The 17,540-nt window shown below is 50.1% G+C and overlaps 3 protein-coding genes across 3 annotated transcripts; 1 reads left to right on the plus strand and 2 right to left on the minus strand.

Annotated features, from left to right (window-relative positions):
• Positions 1-8,558: 8,558 nt before the first annotated feature.
• LOC9658004 lies at positions 8,559-13,708 on the minus strand. Its single transcript, XM_024679224.1, has 3 exons — positions 11,575-13,708; positions 11,342-11,481; positions 8,559-11,287 (listed from the first exon to the last, which is right to left on the minus strand). Exons 1-3 carry the CDS (start codon positions 13,676-13,678, stop codon positions 8,678-8,680), a joined length of 4,854 nt encoding a protein of 1,617 aa, XP_024534992.1. The 5' UTR covers positions 13,679-13,708; the 3' UTR covers positions 8,559-8,677.
• Positions 13,709-13,730: 22 nt separating this feature from the next.
• Positions 13,731-15,822, plus strand: LOC112347797 (pentatricopeptide repeat-containing protein At4g33990-like). Its single transcript, XM_024679225.1, has 2 exons — positions 13,731-15,671; positions 15,715-15,822. The coding sequence occupies exons 1-2, from the start codon at positions 13,731-13,733 to the stop codon at positions 15,820-15,822; spliced, it is 2,049 nt and encodes a 682-aa protein (XP_024534993.1).
• Positions 15,823-15,835: 13 nt separating this feature from the next.
• On the minus strand, positions 15,836-17,538 carry LOC112347798 (pentatricopeptide repeat-containing protein At2g13600-like). Its single transcript, XM_024679226.1, has 2 exons — positions 16,034-17,538; positions 15,836-15,926 (listed from the first exon to the last, which is right to left on the minus strand). The coding sequence occupies exons 1-2, from the start codon at positions 17,536-17,538 to the stop codon at positions 15,836-15,838; spliced, it is 1,596 nt and encodes a 531-aa protein (XP_024534994.1).
• Between the last annotated feature and the right edge of the window lie 2 nt (positions 17,539-17,540).

The raw sequence follows: 17,540 nt of genomic DNA on the forward strand, positions 1-17,540 counted from the left end.
AAAAGATTATTCAATAAAATGCATACAATAAAACGAGAAGTAGTGAGGAATAGTTATAAAATCATATAGTATTGTAATGCACATGGTTTACCCTTTATCCTATGGTGATTATCATAGGATAACCACGAAGTGAAACCTAAACCCTCTATGGGCCATGTGTCATATGCCACATGTCATATGCCATGTGTCCAAAGGATAGTGGTGTGGAACCCAAGTTTCAGGGCCTTGGGCCACTAAACAAAAGAACGGTGCCAAACTCCCAAGCATAGAACCAAGAAGCACTGTGTAAGCAACCAAAGAGAACAACTTAAGAGACGATCCATGGGGTTCAAATATAGAGGGAAAGGGCCCATGAATAAGAGTGCACCCCCTTTTCCAATCGGTTAAGGGTCTTGGGATACTTGAGGTTAAGTGTCCTTGGGTTTGAATAGTAATGGGCTGAGTGACCTCCCGGGAAGTCCAAACTTAGGAACTTACACACTGGCACTAGAGCACAGAATAACTCCTAAAAATACAGCCCAAAGAGCGAAGGAACAGGAGCATGAAGCAACTTGGAACACGCAAAACGGAGCCAAACAGAGTTTAGCACTATTTCAACATACCGGTGGCCTAAGGCGAGGATATCGGTACTCCACTAGCTAGCATAGTGTAGAGCTTGTGCTTAGACCCAAGCTAGACGTAGAACAAGAACATGTATGCAAGTAGGAGCTAAACTATGCCTCAGATTAGTCAGCCATACCCGAGTTTAGCGCTATTTCAACATACCGGTGGCCTAAGGCAAGGATATCGGTACTCCACCGGCTAGCATAGTGTAGAGCTTGTGTTTAGACCCAAGCCAGACATAGAACAAGAACATGTATGCAAGCAGGAGCTAAACTATGCCTAAGATTAGTCAACCATACCCGACCTACCCACTATCCCTACTATATATTTAGAACCCCCCCTGAAGAACACACACTTTGAGCTTTCACCCCAAGCCTCCCTTAGTACCAGGAGTTAGTCTCTGAAACAAGCTAGAACAAGCTTGAAACTTACTAAATATGGAATTTCTCTAAATTGCGAATTTGGATACAGGACGAACACCATTGTATCTTTACATTTCGTAGATATGCCAAATGGGCAAATTTAGACACTTTCCATAAATAGCATTTAGAACCGAAATGAGATTAACACAAAAGGCATGATAGCAAAAGTGTTTGGCAAATACGGTAAACTATCATCTAGCAAATATTAAAGGATCAATCTCAATATCGTGGGGGTTCTTAATACTAACAAGTGCAAGCCAATGACACGAGTTTCTCAAACCAGGCTGAGTATGCTCAGCAAGAAACATATAAGATTCCTACCTTATGTTTATTCAATTTAAGTGCAATGTTATTGACCAGTTTCTCAACTAGCTCAAGTGGGAATTGATAATGGGTCCAACAATACTGACCTCTTGCTGTCGTGGCAGTAAGGAAAGAATATCTGAAAAGACTAGTCGACAAGTAACTTTCCCAAAGTCACATTCGCAACAAATATATAAGTAGTATTGAGATTTGTTAAAAAATAACCTCCACTCATGTCTATGATGAGTGTTGTTTAGGTCAAGTCTTTCTTTTTTGGATGCGTAAGCTTAGGCATAACTTCATTTCACGTAAGCTTCCTTCTTTTACTCTACCTAGGAAAATACACAAAATAAAATATTTACCTCTTTATCAAGTTTCATGCTAACAACCCAAGACTTGTGGATCTCGCACAAACAGTCCACTACTTACTTTCAGTGATAATGAGCTCTGAAGGATTGAAGCACTGCTCAAGCTCCTTGATACCATCATCACTCATCATAATGACCACTAAGACAGTAGCACTTGTTTATCAGGTCTATTTTTTGGCTTTGTTTGAGTGAGTCCCCGGCCCACAACTTGTGGAGAGGCAGACTGCCATGAGCAAATGGTCTGTGAATGCAAGAAACACCACCTGACTTCTCTTAAGTCACTCAGCAGAAAGAGAGCTCTTCATCAAAAGAGGAGATCAAGCGACCGGAACAAGTAGAAGGTTATGTTCTCGTACACAATCTTTGTCTTCCTTTGTTAACTTAACTCTGTTGGTCCAGATTTAATTGGGGGCAAATCCTCTATGGTTTCACCGCAATGCACAATCGCCACCCTGGAGACTTGTACTGCCTTGAGAGCTGTGACATAAGTCCTGGAGTCGAGATTACACTGAGCCTATGACTCCATCTCCTCGAAGAGCTCGAGATGGTCTCTCTTGACCAGGCCGAGCATCAAGACGTTCCACGATACCACATCCGGCTGCTTCATCGAATAGAAGATCCTGCCAGCCTCTTCCAAGTCACCGCACTTTGCGAAGACATTGATCAGAGTGTTGGCCATGAACAAGTCCAAAGAATCCACCTTTCACAGCCCAAGCTCTGGCCTTTCTGAGTGACTCTGCCTTTGACAAGCTTGTCACTGATTTTTTTGCCCTGTTCCCTGGATGCGAGGATGCTGCACACCTTGAGAGCAGCCACATAAGTTCGCGCATCTGGTCGCAGCTCATTCTTTCAAAAACATCAGAGCTTCTTCGGCCTCACCACTGTCGACATATCCCACCATCAGTGTATTGTATGATGCCGGCGCTCAGAGTTTGATGCGCTTGAAAACACAAGAGCACCACACTTTGCGTGAGTGTTGCTCACGAAAAGGTCCAAGGCAAAGCCGAACTTTGCTGCTTCGACGTGAAGAACCGTCCCTCTTTCCAGTGAAACCATCTTCACCAGCTTTCCTGCGACTATCTGGGCATCTTCTTTTGCTGCCAAGTTCGCACAGGCCTTAAATGCTGTAACAAACGTTCATGCATTCGGAGAACACCTTCCAGGATCTGAAATCAGCTCCAGTGCTTCCTCTTCACCATTGTCACAGTAGCAGTGTGGTCCACAGAATCACGTTGTGCACATCCTGTCAAAAACTCCAATCTGAAACTCAAACGACTCTCAAAGGGGTCTTTTGAAAACCATATCACCGAAATGCAAATGTGGTTGTGAGGAGGGTCACGTGATAGAATAAGTTTCCTCGTTTGGAAACGTTTGCAAACGCATTTCGGTTTATGCATTTGGAACGTTTGTGCGTTTTCTTGGTAAGTATGCTCCACGCGGGGACCAAGAATACCCCAATTCTAGAAACCCTCGGCAGCGCCCAAGAGCCCTAAATAATATCGATTTTTCTTTTAGGGTTTCTGGGGCCGTCCAAATATTCATAAGAATATCCATCAAATTTTCCCTAAGCATTAAAATATTCATGGCCGTCGGATGGCAGGCTCGTGGCGCCCTGGCCTGGAGCAGCCAAGGCTGCAGCAGACCAGCTTTTTTCTTCCCTTCCACCGAAAGATTCTGTCAAATGGGATGAATTCCTACAGGAGCAAAAGCTGTTAAGTTTATCGTGCGGCAATCTTCTTTGCTGGAAGCAGCGTAAATCCATTGTAATTTTGCAAAGACGGTTGGGCATCCTGGACACGCTAAGACGTGGGATTGCAACCTGAAGCTCGCTGGAGACTGTCGTGAGCTTTTGTTTGACGATTGGAACCATCGATTTTCTTAATTTTATTTTTTTCTTTTCACCTTTACAGGAGCTTGGATTGTGACCTTTCCCCAGCTCATTGCCACAGATCATCTGCTCATGATCATGCAGACATCATAACGTACTCAGTGTGAATATTTCTACTCCAAAAAACGGTGCCCATCACCAAGCTCTTGCAATGAATGTGCCAGAGCTGAATTGCGTCTTTACAGGTGAACTCGGGGTAGATATTTGATTAGCTGAGAGAGGAGCTAAAATTTAAAAGAAGAAAGAATAAATCTCTGGAATCTAGGAGCTACAAAGTTCTATAACACAGTTACATGTTGATATAGTGAAATTCTAGACATTAACAATCAAGTACCAATGGTGTCTCTCATTTGGCTTGGACAAGAGGGAAGAGGGGATTTTTTTTTCCCTTTAAATTCTTTTCATTTGCACAGCATTTCCCTTAACAATGTTTGTGAATCCAGTGTAGAAAGAAAACATAACAAGGAGTTTTACAGTCACTTTTTAACATGGTTGGGTGGTGATATTTTGTCAACCATATTTTGCTGGGAGTTTTTTTATCAACTATAGCCCTTGCCAGCCGGGAGGACCACAACGGCAGCATGGATATTTGCCTAGATCCGACGGCTCCAGGCTTAGGGTTTTGGTTGGCGCTATGACGAACGGGGATTTAATTTCACTTGAAGAGGGCAAAGCTGCGATTGAGGATCTTTTGAAGCTTAAGGACAGTGATCTCACGGATCCGAGCACATCGACAGCCCTGCCATATCCTGGTGTAGGTCGTGCGTGTACGAGGCCGGAAGTAGTTCTCAACTTCGTGGGTAGAACGACTGTACGAGAACTCCTCATTCGGTGGTACGAGTCCGATTATAACTACGTGATCTATGGGCCCAAAGGCGTAGGAAAGTCGTCCGACTTCAGGGCGCTTTACTGCATACTCTTTGGCTGGGTTCATGCCGACAACACCAATGCCGGCCCAATTGCTCCAGCCTCAGCACTGCCTCACGGTAACGCGAAGAAGAAGCGGCTAGTCTACCTTGTGGGTGAGACGCTCTCGATTGCTGAAACTGAAGCGATGAGAAACGGTTTGCTGTTTTCATTTCTGGCGGAGGGCTCGGACACCGTGATATGTGCTATTGAAAAGCTTTCTTCCGTGACAAATGTTACCGATTTTGTGGAGGCCCGTAAGCAGCAGCAGCAGGAGGAGTTTTACTTCTTCGTGGATGGCGGCGAGAAGCTGGACCCTTTGGACTTCTTTCAGGGACCGGCTTACGATTCCGGGCGGAAGAGTAGCGTTTCTGAGAATTTGGACCGGCTGTTGCGAACTGGGGAGAGGGTATGGTGGTGTACCGGCCCGAAATCCCGCATTGTGCATGATTATCCGTACTCTATTACTCTACGTCTTGAGCTGTTTGCGTATGTAGACAGGGGCTTCAGCTTGGTAAGCTTTGGTACTAATACTATTGTCCATCTAACTGATAACGTCCTATGACCAGCCTGAGTTCAACACGTACGCATCCAGGTGTGTGCTTGGAAAGCTTGAGAGTCGATTGCAAAGCATCGAATACCACACCGGGCTCGTGCCCCTTTTTCTGGAGGCACTATGCGAGTGCTGTGGCCAAGTCACGCGGGATTGGCTGGACTCGGAGACCACAAGTTGTGCCAGCCTCCGGCAAAGTGTCGGCTTATCAGCACTCTTGGAACCAAGTGAAGAACAGATGGTGGAGCTGCTTAGCGAGGATGACTACTGGGACAAAGTTCTCCTGAGGTTTGCCCAGCACCGTGAGATTTCAAGAGTTCGCAAGAAGGCGGAAGCTATTCGGCTTGAAGGCGAATGCCCTGATGCCGCTGCCATGGCATGTCTCGACGCAACTTACGTGCTGGATCCTGTTAGGGGAGTCTACTGCTCCAGCTTTATCGAGAGAATTTACACGAGGGTGGTGCGTGCCAAGGAAGAGAAAATCAAGCCTTATCAGGATGGAGCTTGGATGGAGTATGCTAGACGGCTCTCGGATCGTGAAGACGTGGAGGTGAATTGGTCATTTCTTGGCTGGTTGTGCGAGGACGTTCTGGCAAATGTAATTCAAAAGAAGGGGCTCGTGCTCGGTGAGCTGAAGATCTCGGGCCACATCACTGTGGTGGACTTCAACATTATTCCTTCCTGCAGTATCGAGACCATGTTGAAGATCAGCCCCAACAATGGTTATTTCTACAAGCCATTGGACGTGCGTTTTCCTTTCGTTGATGCGGTGCTGGCCTGGGTGGACGAGAACTCCCGTCTCCACATTGTGGCTCTCCAGTACACTGTCAATATCGACGAACACATCAAGTCATGTTGGCAGTTTATGAGCTTGGATTATCTGCGAACCTGGTTTCCGGACATTGACAAGTTTATGACCGCGGACAACGTTAAGCTCCACTATGTGTTCGTGGGATGTTCCTCCAAGCCCGAGTACAGTGGAGGGATGCAGGAGCCGTGGTCGAGGAGCACGTACGAAACACCTGCATTCCAGCTGCACATTCAGCCGTTTGATGATAGATCTTTGCCAGGCTTGAACGCCAAAGACTACAAGCTACTTCATGAGATTGCGAGTAACCGGGTCTGGAAAACTAGTTATGTGGATGCCTGTGACGACGGGTTTGGACTTCTGGCGTTTGAGAGAGTTGAGCTAGAGAAAATGGCCAAGGAGAAGTTTGGAATGAGAGAGACGGGGAGAAAAGCATTCAGGAACAAGGCGCTTTTGATAAATAAGATTGTGGAAATGGCTAAAGGTAAGGAAACGAAGCACTGAGCGTTTGTTCATGAATCAAGAGTAATAAAACATACTAATGATTGTCCACGATCACCCTCCGATCATGCTCAGGACACTTGATCCAGCAAAATATTCTTTGAGAATAATTTCCATGAGCTTTTTATTTATGTCCCGTCATCACAATCCCACATCACATGGTAGTCTGAGCGGTGAGCGTGCATGCAAGCGGCATGGGCAGTCGCAGGCTGCAAGCACCGGTGGTGGTGAGCGGCAAGCTACAAGCAGCTGCGAACGACAAGTGGCAACGAGCTGCGAGCTGCAAGGGTTTAGAAGGAGCTCGAACATGGGAGGATTGACCTTTGTGCACTGCTGTCTGTGTATGTGTGGGGGGAGGAGTTTATTCCTGGCAGAAACAACCACATGCCTCCATCAATCATTTGCTGCCTTCAGTTTTCCCGGGCAACTCACTTCCACTTCTCTCATGCCACTCACCTCTAGAGGCTTGCAGCAGTACTGCTTGCTCACGGTCCCAGAGCTAACGCAGCAGATGTGGGACGCCAAGAATATGATGTGCACTGCGGACCTATATGTATCTATCATAGGCAATCCGAACTTGGTGTATTTATATGTTCAAAATTATAATGCACACAATCAAGTTTCAATTGCTATTATAGCAATCAAAATATAATGCAGTTGAAAACAATTTTCTTTTTTTGCAAATGTGTAAATAAATGTGTAATCACATATTTGTTGCCACAATTTAGAGTAATGTAAATTGTAATATACAAAATGTTTTAAACCTGAAAAAAGCTCATTTAACATTTGCATAATTCATACATTTCCTTAGTCGGGCACGTAAGTAATTTAATATGGCAAGTAGCACCTACTATAAATACTTCTTCAACTTTCAGATAACTTATTAAGTGGTTTACTTCCAATGTGCTCCCATCTTTGCCACTGGCATATTTGCTCAAGCTGTAGTCCAAGCTCTCTTTATGGTAAACCCTATAGGAACCACTACCACCTTTGGAATTCTGATCACTTGAACTATAGTCCAAGCTCTCTGATTATAGTGGTGATGGTGATCATGCTGGCAACTGTCATGCTTTCAGTGGTGTCTCGCTGACAAAAATCTTACTCAGTTGCCGAGGAAAAATCTTCCAATGGTCACAATACATGCCTTCAGTGCTCCTTGAGCTGTACTAAAATCTCCCTAGGATACAAGTACTTGTTCAAGTGACTGTGGTTAACCACCTAGAGCTTGCTGTGCTCCTGGCCACCATCAAGCTCCTCTTCAACCCCTCCTAGTACAATGCCACTGCACTAGTGCCCAATCGTGTGCTCAAAATCCACACTCAATGTATACTTGGTGACATCACTTTGTCTAGGATGACATGCATTCTTGCGTGTCATGCCCCAGTCCCATGCAAAAAAATATTATGCACACAATCATGTATAGATTATTATTATAGCAATAGAAATGTGATTGCTTGCATAATATTTTTGTATACAATTAAAAACAAAAAAGTATATCTGCACATGCTTAAATAGAAAACTACTTTGAGATACAAAAGATAAGCAGTTTATGAATATGTGATTGTGCATCGACTGTCTATATAAGAAAAATTAAAGAAACTAAGCTTCATATAAGACAAACTAAAGAGTATTCCAGCTTTTAGATTTTTGTAAATTTTTGTAACGTGATCTGGAGCTTTTCATTTGCGTGGAGGATTGCCTTGCTTGTGCTGGGCATAAAGTTTCTCTTTGAGCCACTTGCAGCAACATCGCTCTTGTTGGTTCAAATCTGGAGGTTACCTGTGCCATTGTTGCTACCTTCAAGAGCAAGGCATAATACATTTGTGTTGCATGGTCATTACCATGCCGCAACAGATAACAATTAACAAAAATACATCCTCTTACACCTTTGAAGAAATGCAACTCCTTGACCCTATCACCATACATCCTGTGTGCGGAAGGATTGTTCTTGTACATGGAAGTAAGTTGCATCCTTCTTTCCCATCTCCTCAATGCTGTGGCAACTTGTGCTGAGCTTGATCTTCCTAATATTATCTTCCACGCTCTTGATCATAAGTTAAGGTTCCTCCGGCTCCTCAAGTAGACCTGGTCACCATTGCCAGTTTTCTTCCTCTTGATATCATTTGTTGCACCAAATTCTCCAGGTTGCTGACAGCTGCTACGAAGAGCTCTAAATTGTGGGAGGATTCTACTTTGAAACCGGAGAGACAAAAGTATGAGTCCTCTAGAATCACAGTCACAAGTGATGAAGAGCTTTTCACAAACACCACGGTTCCATCTACAAACTATATGTCTTCCCCGCGCTTTCAAGATTTAAATTGTTCTCTACAGTGTGTTGCCCATGAGCACGTATGCGGCGGATTCTTTGCAATCCAGCCGCTGGAGCGCTTCGAAAGCGATCCTTCCCACTCGCGAGTTCTTCCACTTGTGGCAAGCGCTCAAGATCATCGTCCAGGTGACGCAGTTCGCAGCGTGAGGCATCCTGTCTGCCATAGCCAGTGCTTCCTCGATCCTGTTCGCTCGCCCCAGAGCATCGATCAAGCAGTGGTAGTGCTCCAGCCCCGGTTTGATCCCGTTCTTGCTCCACATCTCGTCGAAGAGCCGCTGTGCCTCGTTGATCAAACCGGCGTGGCTGCAAGCCGTGAGAAGGCAGAGGTAAGTGATCCCGACTGGCTTCACTCCTCGCTCTCGCATTTGCGAGAACACGTCCAGCATCGTGCCTGTTGCATTGTCTCCGCCACCTTGCCTGCCATAGCCGGCGAGCAGCGAGTTCCAAGCCACCACGTCTTTGGGAGCTTTGATGGAGTCGAAAACCTCGCGAGCTTCACTCATGCTCCCGCATCGGCTGTAGAAATCCACCAGGCTGGTTGCGAGGATCCCATCGCTCTCGTCCAGGCCGAGCTCGCGGATGACTTCGTGGAGAGCTCGTCCCGTTTCTAAGGCCCCGACGCTTGCGCAGGCCTTGAGAGCTGCGACGTAAGTCCTGGAGTCGGGATTACACTGAGCCTGTGACTTCATCTCCTCGAAGAGCTCGAGAGCTAGCTTGCCTTGGTCTCTCTCGGCCAGGCCGAGCATCAAGACGTTCCACGATACCACGTCTCGCTGCTTCATCGAGTAGAAGATCCTGCGAGCCTCTTCCAAGTCGCCGCACTTTGCGAAGACGTCGATCAGAGTGTTGGCCACGAACAAGTCCGGAAAGAATCCACCTTTCACAGCCCGATCGAAAAGACCTCTGGCCTTTCCAAGTGACTCCGCCTTGACAAGCTTGCCACTGATTTCTTTGCCCTGTTCCCTGGATGCGAGGATGGTGCACGCCTTGAGAGCAGCCACATAAGTTCGCCCATCTGGTTCGCAGCTCATTCTTTCGAACAGCGCCAGAGCTTCTTCGGCCTCACCACTGTCGACGTATCCCAGCATCAGTGCGTTGTAAGATGCCGGAGCTCGGATTTTCATGCGCTTGAAAACACTGCGGCCAGCTTCAAGAGCACCACACTTCGCGTACATGTCGATCAGAGTGTTGCTCACGAAAAGGTCCGAGGCAAAGCCGGACTTTGCTGCTTCGACGTGAAGAGCCGTCCCTCTTTCCAGTGAAACAATCTTCACCAGCTTTCCTGCGACTACCTGCGCATCTTCTTTTGCTGCCAAGTTCGCACAGGCCTTAAATGCTGCCACAAACGTTCGAGCATTCGGAGAACACCTTCCAGGATCTTGCAGCATTCTTGAGATCAGCTCCAGTGCCTCCTCCTCTTCACCATTGTCACAGTAGCCTGAGAGCAGTGCGGTCCACGAAATCACGTCGTGAGTCCGCATCCTGTCAAAAACTCCACGCGAAAGTGCCATGCTCCCGCACTTCGCGTACACATCGACCAGCATGTTGCTCACGAAGATGTCCGCTTCGAGCTGTTTCTCCACTGCCCGAGAATGTAAGGCCAATCCTTCTTCCAGAGCTTTAGATTTCACAAGCTTCCCATCAAACTTTCTAGATTGTTCTGTCGCTGCAAGATCAGTGCAGGCCTTGAGAGCTGCTACGAAAGTCCGAGCGTTCGGCTCGACATCTGATTCTATCAGCTCCACGAACAGCTTCAACCCGAGCTCACCACTTCCATTTTCTGCGTATCCAAGAATCATTGCGTTCCACAGAGCAACGTCCTTGTCGGAGAAACCGTCGAAGACTGCCCGAGCAGATGATAGACTTCCGCACTTCGAATACATGTCCACTAAGCCACTGGCCACAAATCTGTCCGAGTCACACCTGTTCTTCAAAGCCAAGCTGTGAACAGCCATTCCTTTCTCCAGAGTCTGAATCTTCACAAGCTCTCGAAAAACTTCCCTTGATCTTTCTGCCGCAGCCAGGCTGGAGCAAGCTTTCAGTGCAGAAACAATCGTCCAGGAGTCCGGTGACAAATGGTCTTCTGCTTGCATTTTCTCAAAGAGTTCCAGTGCTGTTTCTCCGTCACCATTTTCAGCATAGCCAAGTATCACAGTGTTCCAGGACACTGCATCCCGCTTCTGCATACCGTCAAACACCTTCCGGGCATCCTCCATGCGTCCACACTTCGAGTACATGCCGACCAACGAGCTTGCCACGAAGATGTTGGAGTCCTTCCCATTTTCCACAGCAACCGCATGAAGTTTCATGCCCCGAGCCCAGTTTCTCGAGCCAGTGCAGGCTTTCAATGCGGCTACTAGGCTGGAGACGCTCTCGCGATGTTGATTTGAGCGACTTTTACTCTGCCTGGTACCGTCACTGTCAGTGCTCTGAGTTTTCTTCTCAAAGATAGGCTCCTCACCATCTCTGTACTGTGCTCGGGCTTTGAAATTTGAAACCTTCAAGCACTTGAGGCCGAGCTTTGCCCATTTTGGACAAAACGAGGAAGCAATCCTGAGCGTGGCACCTGATTGTGCGTGCTTGAAATCGTGCTGCGAACCATGTAGCTGCAGTAAAGACCCATCCCATGAAAACTAAGAAAACAATACAGAAGCACTTACGTTGTGGTTCCTGTTGTCCCACCATTGAGATGGGTCTTCAAACAATTGACGCCATTGAAGCTCTTCTTGAGCCTTGCTCACTTGAGAGTCCTGGATTGTGGCAGATAGGAACGTTGTCGCAGCCATGACATCCATCCCCACTGAAATGAAAGCAGGAGTTGGAAAACAAAGAAAACTCACAATGTTACAAAAATCAAACTCACCAGTTTTGGATTCGAGAGCTCCTGTTCGTCAAGTGGTCAAGTACAAGTCCACCACCTCCGCCTTCCTTGGCTTGTTCAACAGCTTCAGCTTCCTGTGAAGAAGGCCGAGCGTTTTGTCATCCGGCACCCAGCGTCGCTCGACAAGTTTCGTGAAGAGCAGATATGCTTCTTCGGCCATGTTCTCGTGGACAAGCCCCGTGATCAAAGCACTGTAGGTGACAACATCCGGCACACATCCACCTTTCACTGCCTCCTCAAACAGTTCTAGAGCGGCCGCAGATTTTCCGCATTTGCACATAGCATCGACTAGTGTCCCATACGTGACGAAGTCCGGAATAAATCCCTCGTCCACCATCGTCAGAAGCATCGTCTCCGCATCTGAGAGCCTGTCGTCCACACACAGTCCATGAACCAAAATATTCCAGGTGACGACGTTGCAGCAGTTCTTCTCTAGCATCTGCTTGTGAATCTGGAGAGCTTTATCAATCTGCCTGCGCTTGCAGTGACTGTCGAGCATAACGTTGTAGAAGAACACGTCCGGCTCGCAGATCTTCTCGTCCAAAACTTTGCTAAACAGCGCACAAGCTTCGTCGAATCGACCACCTTTGCAAAGCCCGTCCAGCAGCACCGTGTAAAGAAGAATGTCCACAATCTGATATTTCTCGCGAGCTTGTTCCACCAGAGTTATAGCCTCGTCAAGCTCCTTTTTCTTGCAAAGCTCCTCCACCAACATGCTGTAGCTCGAGGCGTTAGGCGTACAGCCCCTCTCCACCATCCTGTCAAACACGGCCTTGGCCTTCTTCACTCGCTCCGCCTTGCAAAGCCCGTCAATGCAAGCGTTGTAGGAAACCACGTCTGGAGTAAATCCCCGCCTCTCCATCTCGACTAGCATGTCCTCAGCCTTGCCAATATGTCCCAGCCTGTGGAGAGCCCCGAGCAGCGAGTTGTAAGCTACCATGTTTGGCCGGCACCCGAGCTTCAGCATCGAGTCTAGAAGACCCATGGCTCGTTCCACCTCGCCACCTTTGCAAAACCCGTCTATCAACGAGGAGTACGTGACAACGTCGGGAGTGCAGCCACGGTTGCTCATGTGATCCAGCATCCTGCTCGCTGAATCCAAATCCCCGGACTTGCAAAGCCCGTTAATCACCGTGGTGTAGCTCACGACGTCGGGAGTCACAGGCATCCTCGCCAGAAACTTTCGTGCTTCGTCCACTCGGTCGCACTTGCAAAGTCCCTTGATGAACGAGTTGTAAGTCACAACGTCTGGAAAGTATCCTCGCACAGCCATTTCCTCGAGCATCTTCTTGGCCTCGTCCAGCTTCCTCTCCTCGCAAAGCCCCTCCACGATCACGTTGTAAGTATAGATGTTTGGAGAGCATCCCTTGTCACGCATCTCATCCAGTAACTTCACCGCGTCCCTGGTCCGCTCGGCCTTGCAAAGCCCATCCACGATGTTCGTGTACGTGACCACCGTTGGAAGGCAATGGTTCTTCACCATCTCGGCCAGGAACTTGAATGCTTGGCCGAAATCCTTGGCCTTGGAGTAGCCGGAGATGAGAGCATTGTAGATGGCATCGTCTGGAACGCACCCCATCTCCTTCATTCTTCCCAGGAGCTTGCGAGCTTTCTCGAGCTGGTTGGATCGGCAAAGTCCCCGCAAGAGAATCGCAAAGGTGAAGGCATCGGGCTGGCAGGACTTGTCGATCATCTCCTGGAACACGGCGCTGGCTTTGTCGTGGCGATGCTCTCTCGTCAGCTGGAGGAGGAGCTTGTTGTACGTGAAGACGTTGTGCTCGTAGCCCATTCGCTTGGGCGCCCACTCGAAGAACCGGAGAGCCGCCTCGGAGCTCGGGAGATGCTTGAGAACATCCGCCACGACGTAGGTCGTGAGCAAGCCACTCCACTGCCTCATGATCTCGTCCATGCTCTCGCCGCGCTTGGCATTCTTGAGGAGATCGAGGATGATCCTGGAATTGATGGAATACCTGGCCATTTTCTCGTCCTGATGCTGCTGCTGCTGCTGTTGGAGCGATGGCGCTGGCGCTGGTAATGGCGCAAGATCCATCGCGGGGGAAGAAGAATACGCTCGCGATCGAAGGACATTGGAGAGGCGCGTGTGGAGCCGCCTCATCCCTCAAGAACCCTAGAAATTTTTCGAGGGAAATGCCGGCGAGAGGTAGGCTATGGCGGATTCTTGTTCTAGCACTCCAGCAATCCCATCGCTAGATCTTTCCCCATCCGAGCAAGAAACCGCGGCCATCGTCGCGGCACTGAAATCCTGCGGCCGCTCTAGGGATCTCCATCGCGGCAGGGCAATCCACGCTCGCTTGCTGCAGCAGCGCGATCGTCAGAGCTCCAAGGCAGCGCTCATCCTCGCGAACAGCCTCATCGACATGTACGCCAGGAGTGGAAGCATGGCCGACGCTCGCGACGTGTTTGAAGCGATCAAGATCCACAGCATCGTTTCTTGGAACACCATCATCGGCGGCTACGCGAGCAATGGCCAGGGCGAGATCGCTCTGGAGATGTTCTCAGCGATGCCGTCGATGAATGCCAGGAGCTGCGTCGCCGTGCTGGAAGCGATCAAAGATCTCACCGCGAGGGAAGCTGGGATGAAAATCGAGATCCAAGGCTTTGCACTAGTCATCAAGATCGTTTCCCTTGAGAGAACCATGGCTCTCCACTCCAGGATCGTGGATGCGGGGCTTGAATCCAACGTCTTCATCGCCAACAGCCTGATAGATTGCTACTCGAGATGTGGAAGCATGCCCGATTCCCAGCGCCTGTTTCATCGGCTCCTCCTCCACAATCTAGCTGACTTGGTGTCGTGGAATTCGATCATCCTCGGCTACGTCCACAACGACCAGCCCAGATTTGCCCTCGAGCTCTTCGATCGAATGATCAAACGAGAGAGCTCCATCTCTCCAAGCGCACGGACCTTCGTCGCGGTTATCAATGCGTGCTCCAGCCTTGTGACGAAGAACAGCGCCGATCGAGAGCTTAGATGCTGGTGTCTAGCGAGAGCAGTGCGAATCACCACCACTCCAGAAGTTGACAACGACGAATTCCTCCAGAACAGCCTGCTCGATCTCTACGTGAAATCTGGGGAGCTGGAGAGAGCCCGGGCGATCTTCCAGAGGATGAAGCGCCACACTCTCGTCTCCTGGAACGTGATGATCTTGGGCGTCGCGGAAGCTGGAGCATCTCCCAAGCTTGCGATCGAGCTCTTGGATCAAATGAGAGCTCGAGGATTCACTCCAGACGCTGGAACTTTCATTGCTGCGATCAAGGCTTGTAGTAACAATGGATTCCTCGAGCCAGGAAAGAGCGTCGTCCATTCTCTGGTATGCCGCGCTGGCGTGGAGGCTGAGTCAGCAGTGGCCTGCTCTCTGATTGGCCACTACGGCCGATGTGGCAGCCCGCTGGCAGCTGAGCTGGCGTTTCACGCTTTCTCCAGCCCAGACATGGCCGCCTGGAGTGCTCTCATCGCCGCGCACAGCCATTGCGTCGACAGCGAAGAACACGCCTTTCGATTCTTCCGCCAGATGCTCCAGGAATCGATCCGCCCCGACGAGATCACGCTGCTATCGCTCCTCTCGGCGTGTAGTCGATTGGGGCTCGTCGATCGAGCCAAGAATCTCTTCCGGGAGATGAGCGTCAAGCACGGGATCGCGCCGAGGATAGAGCACTACACTTGCCTGGTCGATCTCCTCAGCCGTGCCAATCAGATTGAGGAAGCCATAGCTGTGATCGAAAGAATGCCTGGAAATCTCACGCCGAGCCTCGCGATCTGGATGGCGGTGCTCAGCGCCTGTCACAACAGGAAGAATGTAGCGATCGGGAGGCGCGCGTTTGATGCGATCCGGGAGCTGAGCCTTGGGAGCGAGGAGGATGGAACCCTTGCTGCCGCCTACACGCTAATGGCCAGCATCCATTCAAATCGCGGCATTCCCCCCACTGAAATTAGGGTTCTTCCTCGTAGACGTGCGATAGCAGCGCGTAATTCGCAGGATGTCTGGCTTGCGCCTCGAATTTCCAGACGCTCCGTGCGGATTCACTGGCTCTGGAGCGGTCGCCGTGGATCCGGCTTCCTCCCAGTAGCGTCGTCCAAGCCACGGGATCCGGTTCGTAAGGCATTTCATCGATGAGATTCTGGGCTTTTTCCAGTCTCCCACACCGCGCGAGGAGATCGATCATGCAGATGTAGTGATCTGGAGAGGCTGGGATCGAGAAATCCACGATCATACTCTGGAAATTCTGGTGGCCGTCTTGTAGCATTCCCGCATGGCTACACGTTGCCAGAAGGTTGAGGAAAGTGATTTGGTTTGGGAGAATTCCCTCGAGCTTCATCGCCTGGAAGATCTCGAACGCTGCTTCCTCTGATTCAATGTAGGCAGTGAGCATCGCGGTCCAGGAGATCACGTCGCGCTCGGGCATGGAATCAAACACGGCTCTCGCGTCTGGAATGCTCCCACACTTGACATACATGTTGATCAGGGAATTGCCGAGGCGGAGATCTTCTTCGACGCCACAGCGATCTCCCTCGATCATCTCTCGGTGAAGCATTCGTCCGCGCTCCAGGCTGGGGATCGCCGCACAGGCATCGATCGCCAGAGTGAAGGAAACCTCCTCGACCAAGACTCCCTCCAGATCCATGCGCGCGAAGATCACGAGGGATTCTCGCGGGAATCCACGGACCGCCCAGGCGTCAACCGCGACCCCCCAGGAGACGGCATCCTTGCGCTGGATCCGATCGAAAACCTCTCGAGCTCGATCGATCATCCCCAGCTTGAGGCCATACAATCCGACGAGCGCATTCCCCAGCTTGGTGTCGCTCTCGAAGCCATCCCGGACTATCCTGGCGTGGATTCTTCCCGCATCCTCGGAGCTCTCGCAGGCCTCGATCGCTGCTAGGAGCGTCACGCTGCTCGCTTTGATCCCTTCCAGCTCCATCGCTCTCATCGTCGCCATGGCCTCGCTACTGCGTTGACACTTGGCCAGCGCGGCGACCATGGAGCTCCAGGAGACGACGTTGCGGTCCGGCATTGACTGGAATATCCTCCGGGCATCTGGGACGCTACCGAGGCTACCGTACACGTTGACCAGCGCACTGTTGACCATCACGTCCCCATGGAACATTGACTCTGCCGCTAGCGCCTCGAGACCCCGTACGGTAGCAATGGCGGATTTGCTGGTCAAGCTCAAGCAAGCGTCCAAGATCGCGAGGAGGGTCACTTGGTTTGGCCGGGAATTTGGATCGCCTTGGAGGATCATCCTCCGGAAGAATTGGAATGCTTGGGCGGATCGGCCGTGCTGCGCGTTCCCGGCGATCATTGCAGTCCAGGACACCACATTTGCCACGGGCATGGAATCGAAGATCCTCTCGGCCTCCTCTAGATGCCCATTTCGGGCATACGCAGTGATCATGCTGTTCCAGGAGATCGCATCCTTGGCGGGGATTTCTTTGAAGATCGCGCAGGCCATGGCGAGATCGCCGCAGCGGCCATACATGGTGAGCGCGGCGTTGCGTACCTTGGTGTGGGCGATGATCCTGGGCTCGCCCGAGACACTGGCGAAGGTGGCATTGCCCGTGCGGAGATCTACGCAGGCGTCCAAGACGGCGACTAGTGTGACCTCGTCTGCCACTGCGCCGCTGAGGAGCATCGATCGGTAGAAGTGGATAGCGCTGCTGTGATTGCCGTGCTGCGCGAGCGCCGAGATCGTGATTGTCCAGGAGAAAGAATTGGGGCAAAGCAGGGAATCGAAGACGGCCATGGCGTCGTCGAGGCTGCCACAGCGGCTGTACATCTGGATGAGCAAATTGTGGAGGAAGACATTGGCGCTCTTGTTGCTGGCGATCGAGGGAATGGCGGCGTGGAGAGATTTGCCCTCTTCTAGCGTCTTGCATCGCCTCACTAGCTCGATCCATGAATCCCAAGAGAGAGCTTGAGGAGCTTGGGAAAAAAAGTGCCGAAACCCTCGCAATACCATTC

Source organism: Selaginella moellendorffii, unplaced genomic scaffold (genome assembly GCF_000143415.4).
Source record: "Selaginella moellendorffii unplaced genomic scaffold, v1.0 SELMOscaffold_24, whole genome shotgun sequence".
In the NCBI taxonomy this organism is placed as follows: Eukaryota; Viridiplantae; Streptophyta; class Lycopodiopsida; order Selaginellales; family Selaginellaceae; genus Selaginella; species Selaginella moellendorffii.

Bases quoted from the DNA above. Each gene is read 5' to 3' on its own strand.
- LOC112347797 (XM_024679225.1), top strand. From the start codon at position 13,731: ATGGCGGATTCTTGTTCTAGCACTCCAGCAATCCCATCGCTAGATCTT. The intron at 15,672-15,714 runs GTTCGTAAGGCA...GGCTTTTTCCAG, and splicing joins CGTCCAAGCCACGGGATCCG to TCTCCCACACCGCGCGAGGA.
- LOC9658004 (XM_024679224.1), bottom strand. From the start codon at position 13,678: ATGAGGCGGCTCCACACGCGCCTCTCCAATGTCCTTCGATCGCGAGCG. The intron at 11,482-11,574 runs GACGAACAGGAG...CTTTCATTTCAG, and splicing joins GGACTTGTACTTGACCACTT to TGGGGATGGATGTCATGGCT. The intron at 11,288-11,341 runs GTAAGTGCTTCT...TCTTTACTGCAG, and splicing joins GGGACAACAGGAACCACAAC to CTACATGGTTCGCAGCACGA.
- LOC112347798 (XM_024679226.1), bottom strand. From the start codon at position 17,538: ATGGTATTGCGAGGGTTTCGGCACTTTTTTTCCCAAGCTCCTCAAGCT. The intron at 15,927-16,033 runs GTATGTCAAGTG...ACATTGAATCAG, and splicing joins GGCAATTCCCTGATCAACAT to AGGAAGCAGCGTTCGAGATC.